General features: G+C 39.4%; 1 protein-coding gene across 4 annotated transcripts in view; it reads right to left on the reverse strand.

Moving 5' to 3' along the window:
* The window catches only part of LOC115591152 (glutamate receptor 2-like), a 79,721-nt gene extending 68,855 nt beyond the window's left edge, over positions 1-10,866 (reverse strand). For 2 of the 4 annotated variants that reach the window (XM_030432902.1, XM_030432889.1), the window contains exon 1: positions 10,555-10,866. In XM_030432902.1, the coding sequence (XP_030288762.1) occupies positions 10,555-10,705 (151 nt within the window). In that variant the 5' untranslated portion in view covers positions 10,706-10,866. The remainder of the gene's footprint in view (positions 1-10,554) is intronic. The other 2 variants (XM_030432894.1, XM_030432879.1) reach the window with 1 other exon arrangement.
* Positions 10,867-15,026: the final 4,160 nt, after the last annotated feature.

Consider the following 15,026-nt stretch of genomic DNA (forward strand, 5'->3'; position numbering starts at 1 on the left):
TTGTGAATGGTTTTTGTGTGCTAATATGGAGTGGTTACCTTGCTAATGTTTTCAAGATGAAGTCTATGGGCAAGTTATTTTTTGCGATCAATTATTTTTTTATTTTCAAGAGAGAAGGGCATGACACAATTCAAAGACAGTAATACAACAAGTAGTATCCACTTTCCTCTACCCACCCCTCCAGAATACCCCCCCAGAAAGGCGACAACCCCCCTCCCTCAGTGTCCCAACACGATCTACTATGTCACATACAATACAAATAGTGATATACATAGTGCATCAGTCATATCAGTGTCCTATAGGCCAAAGTAAGTGCACAGAAAGAAAAAAAAATACAGAAATTACAAATAAAGACATATTAATCAACTCAGTAAATCTTTAACCACTGCCGCTGCAGAGGCCCAGGTTTGGATTGCTTTCTGACTAGACCATGCATTCTTGCTACAGACAACTACATGTAGAGTATGTTAAAAAATTATTGTATCCACTGGGTGCGCTTGAGTGCATGGGGGGGCTTCCAGCGCAAGGCCAGCATTCTCTTAGCTGCAGTCAACCCCGCTAATAGAGTGCGGGACCGAGTAGAGGACAGGTTCGATGATGAGGTGTCATTAAGAAGTCTTGAGCAAGTTATTAATGCTATAATGTTGGCTTCAAAATTGAGTATTGCTTGTGGTGTTTATTTTTCATAGCAACCCTGTATTTGAACAGGCTGAATGGGACAAAAGATGAGGACAGGCAGTGAGTAGAATAAAAAAAAGAACTAGGTGAACACAGATTGGAGAGGACGGGACAGCCAGCTGCAGCAAGTCAGAGCAGAGAGCAGAAATTGAAGTTGGACATGCAGTTAGCTGGAGAGTAAATATGTTACCCTAACCTAATGTACTTCTAATAGGCTACCTTAAGGATTTTGTAACTGAGGCATCATGAATTTACTGAGATTGCCATGGCATCTTACCTTTTGACACATTATTCAAAGATTTTCATCTACTAGCACTCAACAGCTCAGTGTTATTCAGGGTTTTAATAAATCATTTAATGAACATTATGTAAGTATGTATGTCAATATGTCAGTTTTGTGAGAAAGTTAAAGTGTTTTAATGTATTATTTGTTATATTGTTTGTTTCAACTTTATTTGTCTTGAATGGACAATCTCTTCTTCAGGGCACTTTCCAAAAACCAAACGTTTTCCACCTTCAGCACGGGGAAAGAACTGTGTCCTCAGAAGGTTGTACTCTCATAAATGTAAATGTTGCTGCTCTTTGGTTGCAAGTATCAAAATTATCAATATTTCTTGTAACATAGGGGCATACATAAAGATATCTTTGAGTGGGGAGTTTACCAAAGCACTAGGTTAAGCATAAGGTTAGCATTAACTAGCACAAGGTTATTAGCTACTATTATCAATTTTACAATACCTGAAATATCCAGCTCAAGCTTTAGCCTTTAATTATCTTTGTTAACCTCTGTGTTTCAGTCATCAGTGGCTACAACCTTATATATTTGCTTACATAGAATATCAACTTATTAAGCCAGTGTAATATTCAAAAGTAAAGTTTGTTTATTCTAGGAGCAACTGAAAAGGGACTTCAGAAACTACTAACTAAAGTTTTATATGTCACACAAAAATGGCTCCTAGATTTGCAACTTGGAGTCAAATGGAGGGATTTTTTAAGGCCTTGTGCAGTAAACATATGTACTGAATTTCATACATGTAGACCCCTCAATCTTCCTCCGTGACTGGGCCCTAACCGATCAGTGACTGGTCCGTGATTCTGACCTGGTTGAGTCCTTCAACGGATGTCCCGTGATGACATAGTGGATGCTGGGCTGAATAGTAATGCCCCTAAGCACCATGTGTGGAAACCACTTGTAGTGGTTTATCTATCCAAGAGCAGTGATGATAGAGGCTGAAGTTCTTACTGTATCATAGGCATACAGTATGTGATGTGTATGACAGAGTTTGATTCCCTAAGTGAAAGTAATATGGCCGGGAAATTAATGATTTAACAGAAACTGCATGAGTGACAATCCTTTGAGTGGCTGACATGATCTGCAGTGGTACCGTGACAAATTATTATCCTGTGCCGAAAAAAGTTATTGTTTCTTGTTTGTTATTGTAGTTATATAGACTTAATTTCTCATGCTGTTTGATTACGGAGGGCAGAATCGAGGGCAAACTTTCTTTTTGCTACATTGAAAATGTTGTTTGTGATCAAACACATATTGCACATATTTTGTAGGTAAAAACATGTTGGTGATTTTGGGAATTATTATCAATTTTGATCTTTTTTCAATATATTTTGACTTTTGAAAAGTATATTATTAGAAATATTCACATTATGCGAGTCGGAAGCAATCCTACGCCACACAAAACACAGACAAGAAAAAGCCTCGTTTGGTGAAGCGATTATGATATCTAGTCCCTGTTGAGTCCGCCTTGAATGCTCCAGAGATGGTGGTATTTCCCAAACTGAATAAAGACTGCATGTATAAACTCAAAAAGTCAAAATGTTGAAATTTTGAAATTCACACATAAACTATAATTTCACAGTGAATTAACAGAGTTTGCTCTAAGATTTTAACACACACCTGACAGCGTGGTCTAACAGTAATTGTTTTTCAGCTCTTACATGTTGATTAAGGTTCTCAGGCATCCAGGTAGTTGTAATGCTAAGTGCTGTATCATAGGCAGCTGGACTTGTTTCAGTTCCCCAAAGACAATACACCTCTCATCCAAGATCTTCAGTTCTAATTAACTGGAGGGGAGTTGCACTCTGTGTGCGAGTGCCCTTACAGAGTTGTAAAGGACATGTGTTTGCTCTAAGTCTTTAGGGCCACCTTTGGGCCATTGACTTAACTAGCATTCATGTGGGATGTTAGAGCTAGGTGGGCCCAGGTGTGAATGGTTGCTAAGATGCCAGGGGAGAGAACTCAGTACTGTATTGTAGGTGGGTGATAAGTAATGTCTTAGACCATCTTCGTTCCAGTTTGACATAGATGGATTATTTTACTCCTCTTTCAAACCACCTGTCTTCTCTGGCCAAGATGTTACATTGTTGTCCTCAAAGGAATGATTTTTGTTCTTCAGATGTACCCATGGTACCCATGATGTGGCAAGTCCATTTTGACGATCGCTGACGTTAGCTACACAGCTAACGTTGACGGCTAGCTAGCAGAGTCTGGACCTGAGGAGTTGGCCCTCCTGTGTTGTGCAATTTGTTCATCGAGAGGTTGATTTGTCTCCCCAGTGTACAAATCTGTGCAGTCCTGCCTGCATTGAACAGCATAAATTACATTACTCTGTTTCTGCCTGAGTGATTTGTCTTTAGGATGGACAGGTTTCTGCCTCAGCACATTGGTAGGTTTAAAGTGAACTGGATATGATGTTTATTGAAGATCCTCCTGAGATTCTCAGATTTTCCCGCCACATAAGGAATAAAGATGTTGTCACATTTTCTCCTCTCCTCTGTCTGCTCTGGATCTTGTAGAGTTTTTTACAAAGGTCCTGTTTGGGTGACCACAGGTTTTAAGTGCTCCCCTGGTGTGCTTTTGTCTTTGTGGGCACAGTCTGAGCTCAATGGTTTAGGGTTCTGATGACCCAGCATGTGCTCCAGTGGGCGATGAGAGTCAAACAGCAAGTATTGATCTGTGTGTGTAGGTTTTCTGTAAACCTCAATGTTGAGGCTTCTGTCTTCTTCAGTGTGTACTGCACAGTCCAAGAAGGGCAGACTGTGTCCTCTGACATCCTCCAGTGGGAACTTGATGTTATTGTCCACAGCATGTATGGGTTCTGTGAAGGCTTCCACTTCATTTGCTCTGATATTGACCCAGTTTACAATATAATAGTTTGTCCTGGTATTGCTGCAGATCAAGTCAGTCGCTCAGACGAGTACAGCAGACAGTTTTTTCCTTCCTGATAAATCCCTAGTCATATTACTTTCACTTTCATGCAGTACTGTTGCAAAACAAAAATATGGAGGATACTATTGATGACCTCATGATACGGTGGCCCAATAATAATTAAATAGTATTTGGTTTGAATATTTTAGAGGGTGGGGGTGGTTACAAGACTCATGACCTATTATACTCAGGTGACAGGTGTGTTACAGTCATTTCAAACAAATCTTCAGTAGAAACGATTGTCATTGCTATGTAATTCTTTATATTTTTTTCAGAAATTTCTCATGCAGTGGCAGTTGATAAAAGAGATGGAATCAATTTATGGAAGAGGTTTGACAAAATCTCGGAAGGTGACAGAGGCCAAACAAATCATTTGCATTACAGTGCATCTCTTCATTCTTATTCAATGGACATCAGGACAGGTCTCCCGGCACCCCACACTCATCTGGCCGCTGCAGGGCCGTTGGATCAACTAGAGAATTCTGTCCCGTATTTTGTCAGCATGTGTCCACAGAGACAAGGAGCACAGACAGATCTGCGGAAGAAGAGCCGCTTGGCTGTCCTGCTAAAATATAGTCCAAGAATCTGTTGCTACACTGCCTATCCCCTAACATGCTGTGAAGAACATTTTTAGTGTAGTACTTAGCTAAAACAGAGAAAGCTTGTGAACCAGAAGTCTGCACTTTTTTCTTAATGTACTATTAAAATGGAAGCTACAATAGCTCTGATGAAACTACAGAACAAGGTGGTTATGAGCAAACATTTAGTAACATAGTGTAGTGGCCTGTTTTAGCTGTAAAAACATGTTGTTTGATACCAGCTTGGAAATAACAGAGCCCACTTTCTCTGTTTTCTCTTGTTATGTAACAACAATCTTGAAAATATTTGTGTCTTTCCTTGGGCTAGAATAGCATTTTAAGATCCGCACGTCTTTGTCTGCCAATGATCACTGAGACGGTAAAATAACATGACAATTCTAATCAGAATGAGTATGCTTCTTATGTTAAAAAAAATGTTCACTTGAATCTTATATCAAGAGCTCCACCACTTCCACCCTGTGGGCGGGATCATGGGGTTGAGGTTGCCGGCTATCCAATAAGAGTTATATACAGCCAGTGTCAAATTTAAAAGATAGAGTTGTTCAAATTTATAATGTTGAGTTTTTGTTTATCATTGAGGTCACAGTTAAAAGTGGTGTTGTATTGAACTGCATTACAGTGGAAGATGTTTCATTAAACTGAACAGACATTAAGGTCGGAATATAAGCAACAATTCAAAGCATAGGGTAGTCCAGTACTTGAATTACATTAGCACGTAAAGGTGTATGTACATTTTTAAGTAACTAGGATAGTCATTATTGAGTACAATAATAGCAGTGTAAGTGTGTTAAATGTAAATTAATTTCACCCAGATATTTAGTAAATATAAATCATTTTCACCCATGTATTCCGTAAATCTAAATTACTTTTACTCAGAAACCTAGTAATTCTAAATTATTTTTCCTTGAAATTGAAATTGTTTTGTATTTACTTAATATTATATTATATACAAGTCATCATTTTGCATATTATTAAGTTAATCCAACACATTGAAACTGTTGCTTTACTTCATTGAACTTTTTGTTTTGATTAAATGTAGTTAAATGATTGAAAAGTTCTTAGTCAAAGTTGCAGTGATTAATCCATTTAACCATATTACATGTCAATTTGTTGCAATAATTCATTTATGTCACCACTGGTCACACTTTTTACAATGTAAAGCTGATTAAATACCGATAAAAAATACTGATAAAAACCAAATGCAGCGTTATTTTCTCTCACCAGACACTTCAGCCCAGATCCTACTGCTAGCAGTCGTGCACACAAAGGCCCTTATACTGCAACGCAAGCTCAGTTGGCTCTGCTGTTAACGTTACACACAAGCTTCTTCTGCCCTGTGATAATTGTCAGCAGTGTTTCCCACACATGCAGTTTACTTGGACGGGTTGCCACGGTGTACTTACAGCTGCCCGAGTGTATTTGGTGATCCTTTAATCGCTTTTTGGGCTACTTTTATTTTTTTTTATCCATCTGAGAGAACAACACCATCCACGATGGATTAACTAGTGAACAATCAGCCCCTGCTCTTCCCCACCCATCTACTGTCAATCACACATGCTCTGCAGACACAGAGAGAGATGCTCTCTGGTATTTTGTCTTAAAAACAGTCTTGTAGGTATAGCTGATTATTGCAATGTCGCTTGGTGCCTGTTGATTTTGACTTACCTGCTGCTACAATAACAGAATTGTGGATAAAAAAAATATCCGCGACCAGAGGAGTGTTGTTTTTGGTCAACTTTATAAAACTTACTGCTGACTAAGAAAGGAGATAACAGTGCCAATGGAGAGAAAACTAAAATAAGAGAGAAAGAGAAAGGAGAGGCAAGCCTGTGTGTGTGCATTAAGGACGCCAGTTAAAGCAAAACAATGTAGCACTAACGTAGGCAAACTCCTCAAACGATTCTAAGGAAAGATGATTTTTGTTCCTCATTCTCAGATCCTCAAAAATACTAACCCAAATGTACCTAAAGTTTTCATGTTTGGCAGCTTTTCGGGGCTTTGAGAAGTCAGTGCGCTTTGCTCATCCTTTTTATGCAAAGAAATGACACTGGCAAACAGTGCTTCTTTGCATTTGGACTGCAATAAAGCGTATCCTCTTATTCTGGAATAAGAAGGATATCCCCACACAGAAGTCATGGCTCACGGAGCTGATGGACACACTCCACCTTGAGAGGATCCGGTTCTTCATTAACAACAAACTTAAAGCCTTTGAGAAAACTTTGCGACCTTTAGGGGATTCTAAAATAAATGTTTTGCTAATCTCTGTTTTCCTATTATTTATTTGTTTATTTTTATTTTTGCTCATGTCCTTTTTGATATTTTGATTTTATTAAAAAAAAAAAGCATAGTAATAAGAATTTGGTGGATTGCTATTTTGAAATTAAGCTTCATTATAAAAAAATATTTGAGAGAGAACAGCTCATCCAGAAATCTAAATCAAATCATTATCTAATATTGACAAAAGACTGTAATTGCAAATTGGAGATGCCTCCATCACAGATAAACAAGTCATTTATTTTTATCTTGAAAAGGAGGTCCTATTTTTGATGACTAGTCAGTGAGCTTTACACAATCAGTTATCTCCTCATTGTTTGATCTCTCTCATTTCATTTTGAAGCCTGCATGTGTCTGGTGTTCTTCATGCTCTAAATACAATTGACCCAAAAAAGGCACCTGGGCCTGATGGTCCAGACTGCTACCTATTAAAAGCTACTGCCTTTGTCATAGCAAAGCATGTCGCATAAATGTTTGCCATGTCTATTGGTTTTAATCAGGTCCCAGTTGCTTGGAAGCAAGCTTATGTTACACCTCAACTTAAAGCTGGTGGTCGAGCCAATACCATAGGCCAATTTCTAACCTCTCTGTCTTTTCAAAAATGTTGGTATCTCTGGTTGCCACCCAACTGTAACTGCCACTCTGTAAGTCATTGACGATATCAAAGAAGCCTTGGACAACAAACTCACTCACTGTTCATAGATCTTACAAAGGCTTTTGATACTGTGATCACCGATTACTCATTTTCATCTTGTTCAGTGCTGGCATTGGATTCAAAGCATCAAAATTGTTCCTCAACTACCTGACTAACCTCTTGCAGACTGTTAAACATGGCCATGTCTTGTCTGATCCAATCACTGTTACGAAGGGTTTTGGGACCTTTGCTTTTTAGATTATTTATCAGTAACGCAGTAATGAGCTCCAGCCGCAGAGATGGCCTTTTCAAATCCGCAGACTGATTTTCAACACCCTTCAGCATGCTGTTGGATCTGAAATTGCTTTTAAATCCAAACAAGACCACAACTATGCTTTTTTCACCTGGGCGAACATAGGTTCCAACTCTCCTCATCAACACTCTGGACTGTGTTCACTTTTCAGTCTGTTGACAACTACAATTACCTGGCCAATTGGTTGAACAAGAGTTTAAATTTTAATTGTAATATAGACCACTGTTCTAAGAAATTGAAATTCACTCTTGTCTTTGTTTACAGGCTGTAGTCTATGGCTTACAAAAACTCTTAGTTGCTGGCCTCTTTCTGACTCAAATTGATCCATAACTGTACCATTATACAGCATGGTGGGATGGTCATCCCTCACTTTGCGTAGGCTACACAATTTGAACATCTTAATCTACAAGATTATGTTATAAATTCCCTATCATTAAATGCAGATTTACTTTCTCATTGCAAAACAGTCATAATCTCAGGGCACATAAATGGCTTCTGTTCAAAGCTCCTTCTGTTAGATGAGAGGCCTGCAAATCAAGCTTGTTCAACTTTGGTCCTTGTTCCTGGAATGATCTGCAGGACAAGCTTAAACTTGAGAATCTTGCATATCTAAATTAATCTAAATGAAGAATAATGCGTCCATTGCCAGCAGCAGCTCCACACATGCCCAGATATTATTGCCTACACTTACCCAGCGGCACCTTTGCTTTAATAAAGAGCAAGAGTTAGCATCAGTTACTCCCACTTTATATATATACTGACAAATTGGGAAGGCTATTCAGATGTACGGGGAACAACCAACAAAATTATTTTGAAAACATCATTTTTCTTTTAAGTATGATGCACCAACCATCCACTGTCTGCCTCAAGAAACCAGGCATATATTTTTATTGACATCTCAATCCAGTTAGCCAACCAAATGCTCTCCCATTCCAATCCTGTTTTGTACCAACTGGTTTCAAGCCTTTGCATTTTCATAAGTCAAAGCAAACAGCATGCGTCATGTGAAACAAGTTCTCATTGAATACATGTTTTGTTCAAAGTGTAACTACCCTTGCTGTTTGTGTTAGAATGTTATAGGTTACACTCAGTGGTGGGAAAAAAAAGATTTCACACAATGGATAATGTAACAAGCTTTTATACTTCTATGCATGGTGCCACACACAGTGTTTTTCACTAACCACTGCATTTTGGTGAGATATTGAGTCATCAAACATTTATTGAAATGAAACCATGTGAGAGGATTAGAGTGGAAAAAATTTCAAAAACTAAAAACAGATCAGACTTTTCTTTTTTTTTCCTTGTCCTCTCCTAAAAATCATCTCATGAACCCTCAGCTTTATCTGATGTCACCGTACATGAAACTGTATGTTAAGAATCTCAAACTAGCACCACCTCCAGCAGCAACAACAGTAATGTGCTCCTTACACACTGATGCTTCAATATCAACGATCTAATTATGCCATATATAATAATTAATAATCAGTCAGACAGGCCAAACCAGTACTTTAAATCTAATACAGTCTAATAACATATTTTAATTGAGTAAGAAATCTGAATGTGTGTTCCACCACTGGCTCTAATGTGGCTTAGGTGCTAGGATTCACCATCAGCAGTTGTATTAATATAATGTAACACCTAGTAGTCTCTCTTCAGATGGACTTTTGAAATACTTTGTTCACACAACTGCAAAACCTCAGCCACCAACACCTCCACCTTAGAAGCTTCTAGGGATGCAGAAAGCAGGTCTTCCTGTCCCCTCCACCTGAGAAGGGCCCAGTGATACTGCATCAAGTGCACCTGTCCCCTCCATTTCAGCACATCCCAGTGATACACAGGCACCTACTATAAGGCTGCACCAGTCGACCCTGCAGACTGGCCATCTGTTTGAACTGATAAGGCAAGAAGTATGTTCTCACTGATTTCGAACACTATATATTCTATGCAATACCTTTTTTATATCGTATTTACATTTTGTATTATGCCATTGTTTATTCAATATCGATGATCATAAAGCAATGTGGTTTCTATGAGAGAGTATGGACCTGATTGGTGTGCAATAGTAACTGTCTGAGATGCAAGGGGCACCAGCTAAAATCATTCAGATAGCCAACTACATGCAACATTTTACTTTGACCAATAGAACAAACTATGCTGTGTGGCCGGAAATCCAACACACACACACACACACACACACACACACACGCACTATATATATATATATATATATATCTATATCTATATCTATATATATCTATATATATATATATATATATATATATATATATATATATATATATATATATATATATATATATGTATATATATATAAGGGGGGGGGGCAGACAGAGAGAGAGAGATTGAGATATACTTTATACATATATACACATATTCATGAGTGTGTGTATGTGTGTGTGTGATGCGCATCATGGAATAGCGCTCGGGAAAGACGTCTCATGTGCTGGATTTTATCATGATGTATATTTGCCTTCTTCCCAGTTGACACTGAAGACAAACACACGCACATACACGGGCGTCCACACACTGTATTGCCTGAAAGATGCACGCGCATATAATCACGTACACGATTATTAAAAGATGAAAATGTTGACATTACTGAGCGCTGCAGCAGCCATACAGTCAGGAGGCCTGTTCTAATCAGGGCGCTACAAAGAGGGCAAGGATGCGAGAGGCCCACATTAGAAGGAGGCAGTCATTGAACGATGAATGGGGGAAGGAGAAAGGCGAAATGTGCGAATAATTTAAGACACACCGATGAAAGGGAGAGGCGAAAATCACAATGGAGGGGAGATGACAGAAATGTAAATCCTACCGATCTGGACGCTCGGAGATCCGCACAACGCCTCGCGACATAAAAGTGTCACCACAAGCAGCAGCTTCATGGTCGTGATCAGGTTCCTCACGCGATGCCCACAGCAGCCTACGGTGGCGGATCCTACCAAAACATCATCTCTATCATACATAATACCAGCTCATGGCGTCATTCCAGGTTCGCTCAGACTTCTGCAGATGCCCTATCGTCTCTCCTGAGATGCGCGCGCGCTGCTGCTGCTGCTGCTGCTGCTCGAGTGCGGGCGCGCGCCGCGGCTGGCCAAGGCATATCGACGAGGCGCGAGACAGCCGAGAAGAGCCGACAGCTGCACATGAAGCAGTGTTACCATACCAAGCCGAGGCTATGGGACAGTACAGTACACTATCATCAATGCAAACATTACAGCTGCACATGAAGCAGTGTTACCATACCAAGAGGAGGCTATGGGACAGTACAGTACACTATCATCAATGCAAACATTACAGCTGCACAGGATTAGCTATTATATTCTCAATATTTTTTATACAATCGTTTCATTTGATATCGCACAAAAGGCCAACAGTGACTACGCTGATAGATCTATGGTATCTACGGTGGCGCACAGTAACATAATTCATACATATAACACGTTATAACAGGGTATAAATACTCACATAGTGCTTACCTAATGATTGACTCATGCTGATTTAATGCATGAACTCAGTAGACAAATACCGCCATTAAGGCCCAGTCTGCTTTAATTCTGTCAAGCCTAATCCAATATGAAACTAAATAGCCCTGGATCAATCCATATTAAACCACATAATGTGTGGCTTAACCATAATTAAAACTCCAGATCCAGAACAGTACCTGTTCTCCTTTAACAATGTTAAGGTTTCTGGTATTGAGCAGTAGATTGTTCTGTGAAAGACTGTTGATTTCCTCACAATATGAATTCTCATCCTTGTTTGTAATGTGGCCCATGAAGTTACATAACATTAGAGTTCTCTTGATGTGTGGGAGTACAGTAATGGGTTTACAGTGCGAATGGGAGGGAGCTGAGCACACCGCTCTGGGGGCTCTGGTGTGATAAAAAAAAAATTAAAAAAAACATACATACAGTTACTGGTGGGGTGGCTGTAGCTCAGCGGGTAGAGTCGGCTACTGAACGGAAGGTCCCTGGTTCAAATCCCGGCTCTCCTGGGCTGAACTGAGCTGCATGTGGAAGTGTCCTTGAGCAAGATACTGAACCCCAAATTGCTCCTGAGGGCCCTGCCATGAGCTGGCGACTTGTCTAGGTTGTACCCTGCCTTCGCCCGGAGACAGCTGGGATTGGCTCCAGCAACAAACTCTGTGACCCCTTGAAAAAGGGATAGAGCGGTTACAGATGATGACATGACATGACAGTTACTGGTACATAAACTTAAAACAAGAAGGAGTAATTACAGATTAACTTTAAGTATTCCGGTGGCAGATCCAAATCCAAGATTTAGTGTATAAAGTAAGAAAAAAAAATGATTCCAAGAAAAAGAGTTATTTCCTGCAACAGCTTACCAACCCTGCATTGATCTATTGAAAGAAGGAGGGTCTTTCAGTCACAAGGACTTTTCTATACAGCCAGAAGCGGAGCTACCTCCAGGGCAGAGTGGGTGGTCACCCTAGGGCCCACACCTCACAGAGCTCTCCCCTCGTCATTATTACATTGTCTGAACTTTGTCTAGTGAGGGAAGAAAGCAGTAAAGGAAGACTTTCTTCGAACTGGTCATCACTTGTGTGGACAGCTGAGGTGATGAAATGTTTATCGGTGAAAAGGTTTTTTTTTAAGTAAATCTCCTACCTTCGGTTGAAGTTGGATAAATATGATGGCAAACATGGTTACACCTGTTCTTTAATTGGTTTTTGGTCAAAAAATCACTTATGTCAATTTTGAACCTTTCTCAGCAAGAGAAGCATCTTTTTGCACTGTGTAATAGATCTAGCTGCATTTCACTGAAAAAAGTTTTGTGGTTTTACATGATTTTAGTTCTTCTTAAATTGGTTTTTGGTCAAAACTCAATTATGGCATTTTTGAGCGTCTCTCCACAAAACATGCCTCTTTTTGCAAAAAAAAAAACAAAAAGGAGATTAAGCTGTATTTCAGTGAAAAAGGGTTTTTCAATTGAGATCTTGGATAGGAATGCTTTAAGTTGGATTAATTTTATGGCAAATATGGTTTCAGTTGTTGTCTATAATTTGTTTAAGGTCAAAACTCACTAATGGCAAATTTAAGCTTTTCTCAGTTGGATAAGCGTCTTCTTGCACTGTGTAATGGATCCGGCTAGATTTCACTGAAAAAAAAAAGTTTCTTTTTTTTTCTCACCTTAGAATGTTTGAAGTTGGATAGATAGGATGGCAAACATGGTTTCAGTTGTTCCCTAATTCGATTTTGGGTCAAAACTCAATTATGGCAATTTTGAATGTCTCTCTGCAAAATAAGTGTCCTTTTGCAAAGTAAAGTACACTGTAAAAAAAAGAGAAAAACAATTGTCAAATGACTGGCAGCAGTGGCTGCAACACAAAAACCATAAAAATAAAAGCATTGTATTTTAATTCAAATAAAATACAAAAACAACACATTTCAAGAAATTACAATAAAGGTTTTGCAGTGACATACTCTTATTTTTTTAGATTTACCCTGAAATATTACAATCAAACACCTTCAATAAAGTGATATTGTTTGAAGTTTGGCAGATTTCCCCCCTTTAATAGAGTGTAAACACATGCTCAAGATTGCAAAATAAAAGTTTATTCCAGAAGAAAAAGAAAAATCTCTAAAAATACTGTATAAAATAGATTAAAACCATCTCAAACTTGAACTTTTAGTTTTTATGTTTAGATATAATGTTTAAATATGTAATGTTAAAGTACACTCACTCTCACCTGCCTTTAGACTTGATATAAAGATGGACAGGACAACAGCTCCCCAAAAGGGAAGCCAAAACATCTCAATTACCCCCTTTTTAATAAATGTCCTTTTCTGACAAGTTTCGTTATTTGATGCTATACAAGGGGGTGAGATAAGCTGGTTCTAGAAGTTGTGGAGGAACTTGCAGATGAGTAGAAGCGTCATGAGGTAATGTACCTTGATGTACCATTGTCAATCTCAATCTGTCCTGTCAATAAAGCCATATAAAGGCCAAAAAAAGTTTGTTTCAAATTAGCCTCTAATGGAGAGGTTATTGTCCCCATACTTGACATGAAAGGTGCAAGCCTGGCTCAACCCATCATTGGTCTCTTATGTAATAGGACTACTTGGTACAGAACTAAAACATTTCAACACAACTGAAAAGCACCAACTGATCTATACTGATGCGGCGGCCTTCCCTCATTTTGAGACAAATGATGTCCAAGCCTGTGTGGAACAAGTAAGTGCTGAACAGACATTTGAGTACATGGTTAAGATTACAAAAGAGAAACTGAATGAACCTAAGCACACTTCAATCAAAGCTTAAGTCTAGCCGTGTGCAGACATCTCCCTTCCACGAAACCACCACACTGCTGTTTGAGCCTGATGTAAACCCGCAGTGGGCAGAGTGGTTGGAATTCTGTGAGACTCTTGTGAAAACTGAAAAAGGGAGTAAAACCACTCATCATTGTTGACGTACAGAACCCCGCAGACCATAACTGGGAGAACAATAATTGGAACAGTTCAAACCATCAAAGCTGTTTATCCTGCCTCTGTTTTTGAGCACCCCCATCCTTCACCTTCAACTATAGTGAGTCATTTGGATGAGGAGGATAAACTCTCCTGATGCATGGGACCCTCCAGTTGACTTAAGTCATCTCTCCGAGCCTGAAAGGAAAGTGTGTTACGACCCTAGAGGTCATAAATGTTTGACTGTTTTAAATATCCCTTTTTTACCCGAGTCAAATTATGAGTGTGTGATTGGTTGCAGGTGTGTTTGAGTGGTTGTAGGTTGTCCCTGGGGGCTGATTGGTTCCTGCCTGGAAGACGAGGGTTTAAAGGCCGGCTTCTCTCCAGTTCCTGTAGGCTCTCCTCTGCTGTCCAAAACTGCCAGCATGTGATTGTGTACCAGCTTTGTTTTTCAATAAAACTATGTTAAAACGCTTTGCTGCTGATGGTGCTTGGAGGATGGGAAGAGGGGAGTGTCACATGTCCCTAGGCCCTGGTCGTAACAATGTGGTACAAAAGATGAAAGTGACATCGGGTGCATAGAGAGGTTACAGCTCTCCTTCTCACTTAAAGACACTGAGCCTGTTGCAAAAACCTACCTGTCTGCGCCCGAACCACTGTTTAGAGAAATTAAGAACTATCTGCATGATCTACATAAGGGGCTATCCACACGGACGAAAACTATCTTTTTTTCCTCCGTCTTCCTCTGCATCGTTTCAAGAATATTTGCGTCCAGACCAGAGCATGTGAGCGGAGCTGAGCGCTTACGTGGGTGTTCGCTCCTTCGCTCCATCGCTCCATCGCTCAAAGTTATACCAGA

This window comes from Sparus aurata, chromosome 1 (assembly GCF_900880675.1).
Source record: "Sparus aurata chromosome 1, fSpaAur1.1, whole genome shotgun sequence".
NCBI classification, from domain to species: domain Eukaryota; kingdom Metazoa; phylum Chordata; class Actinopteri; order Spariformes; family Sparidae; genus Sparus; species Sparus aurata.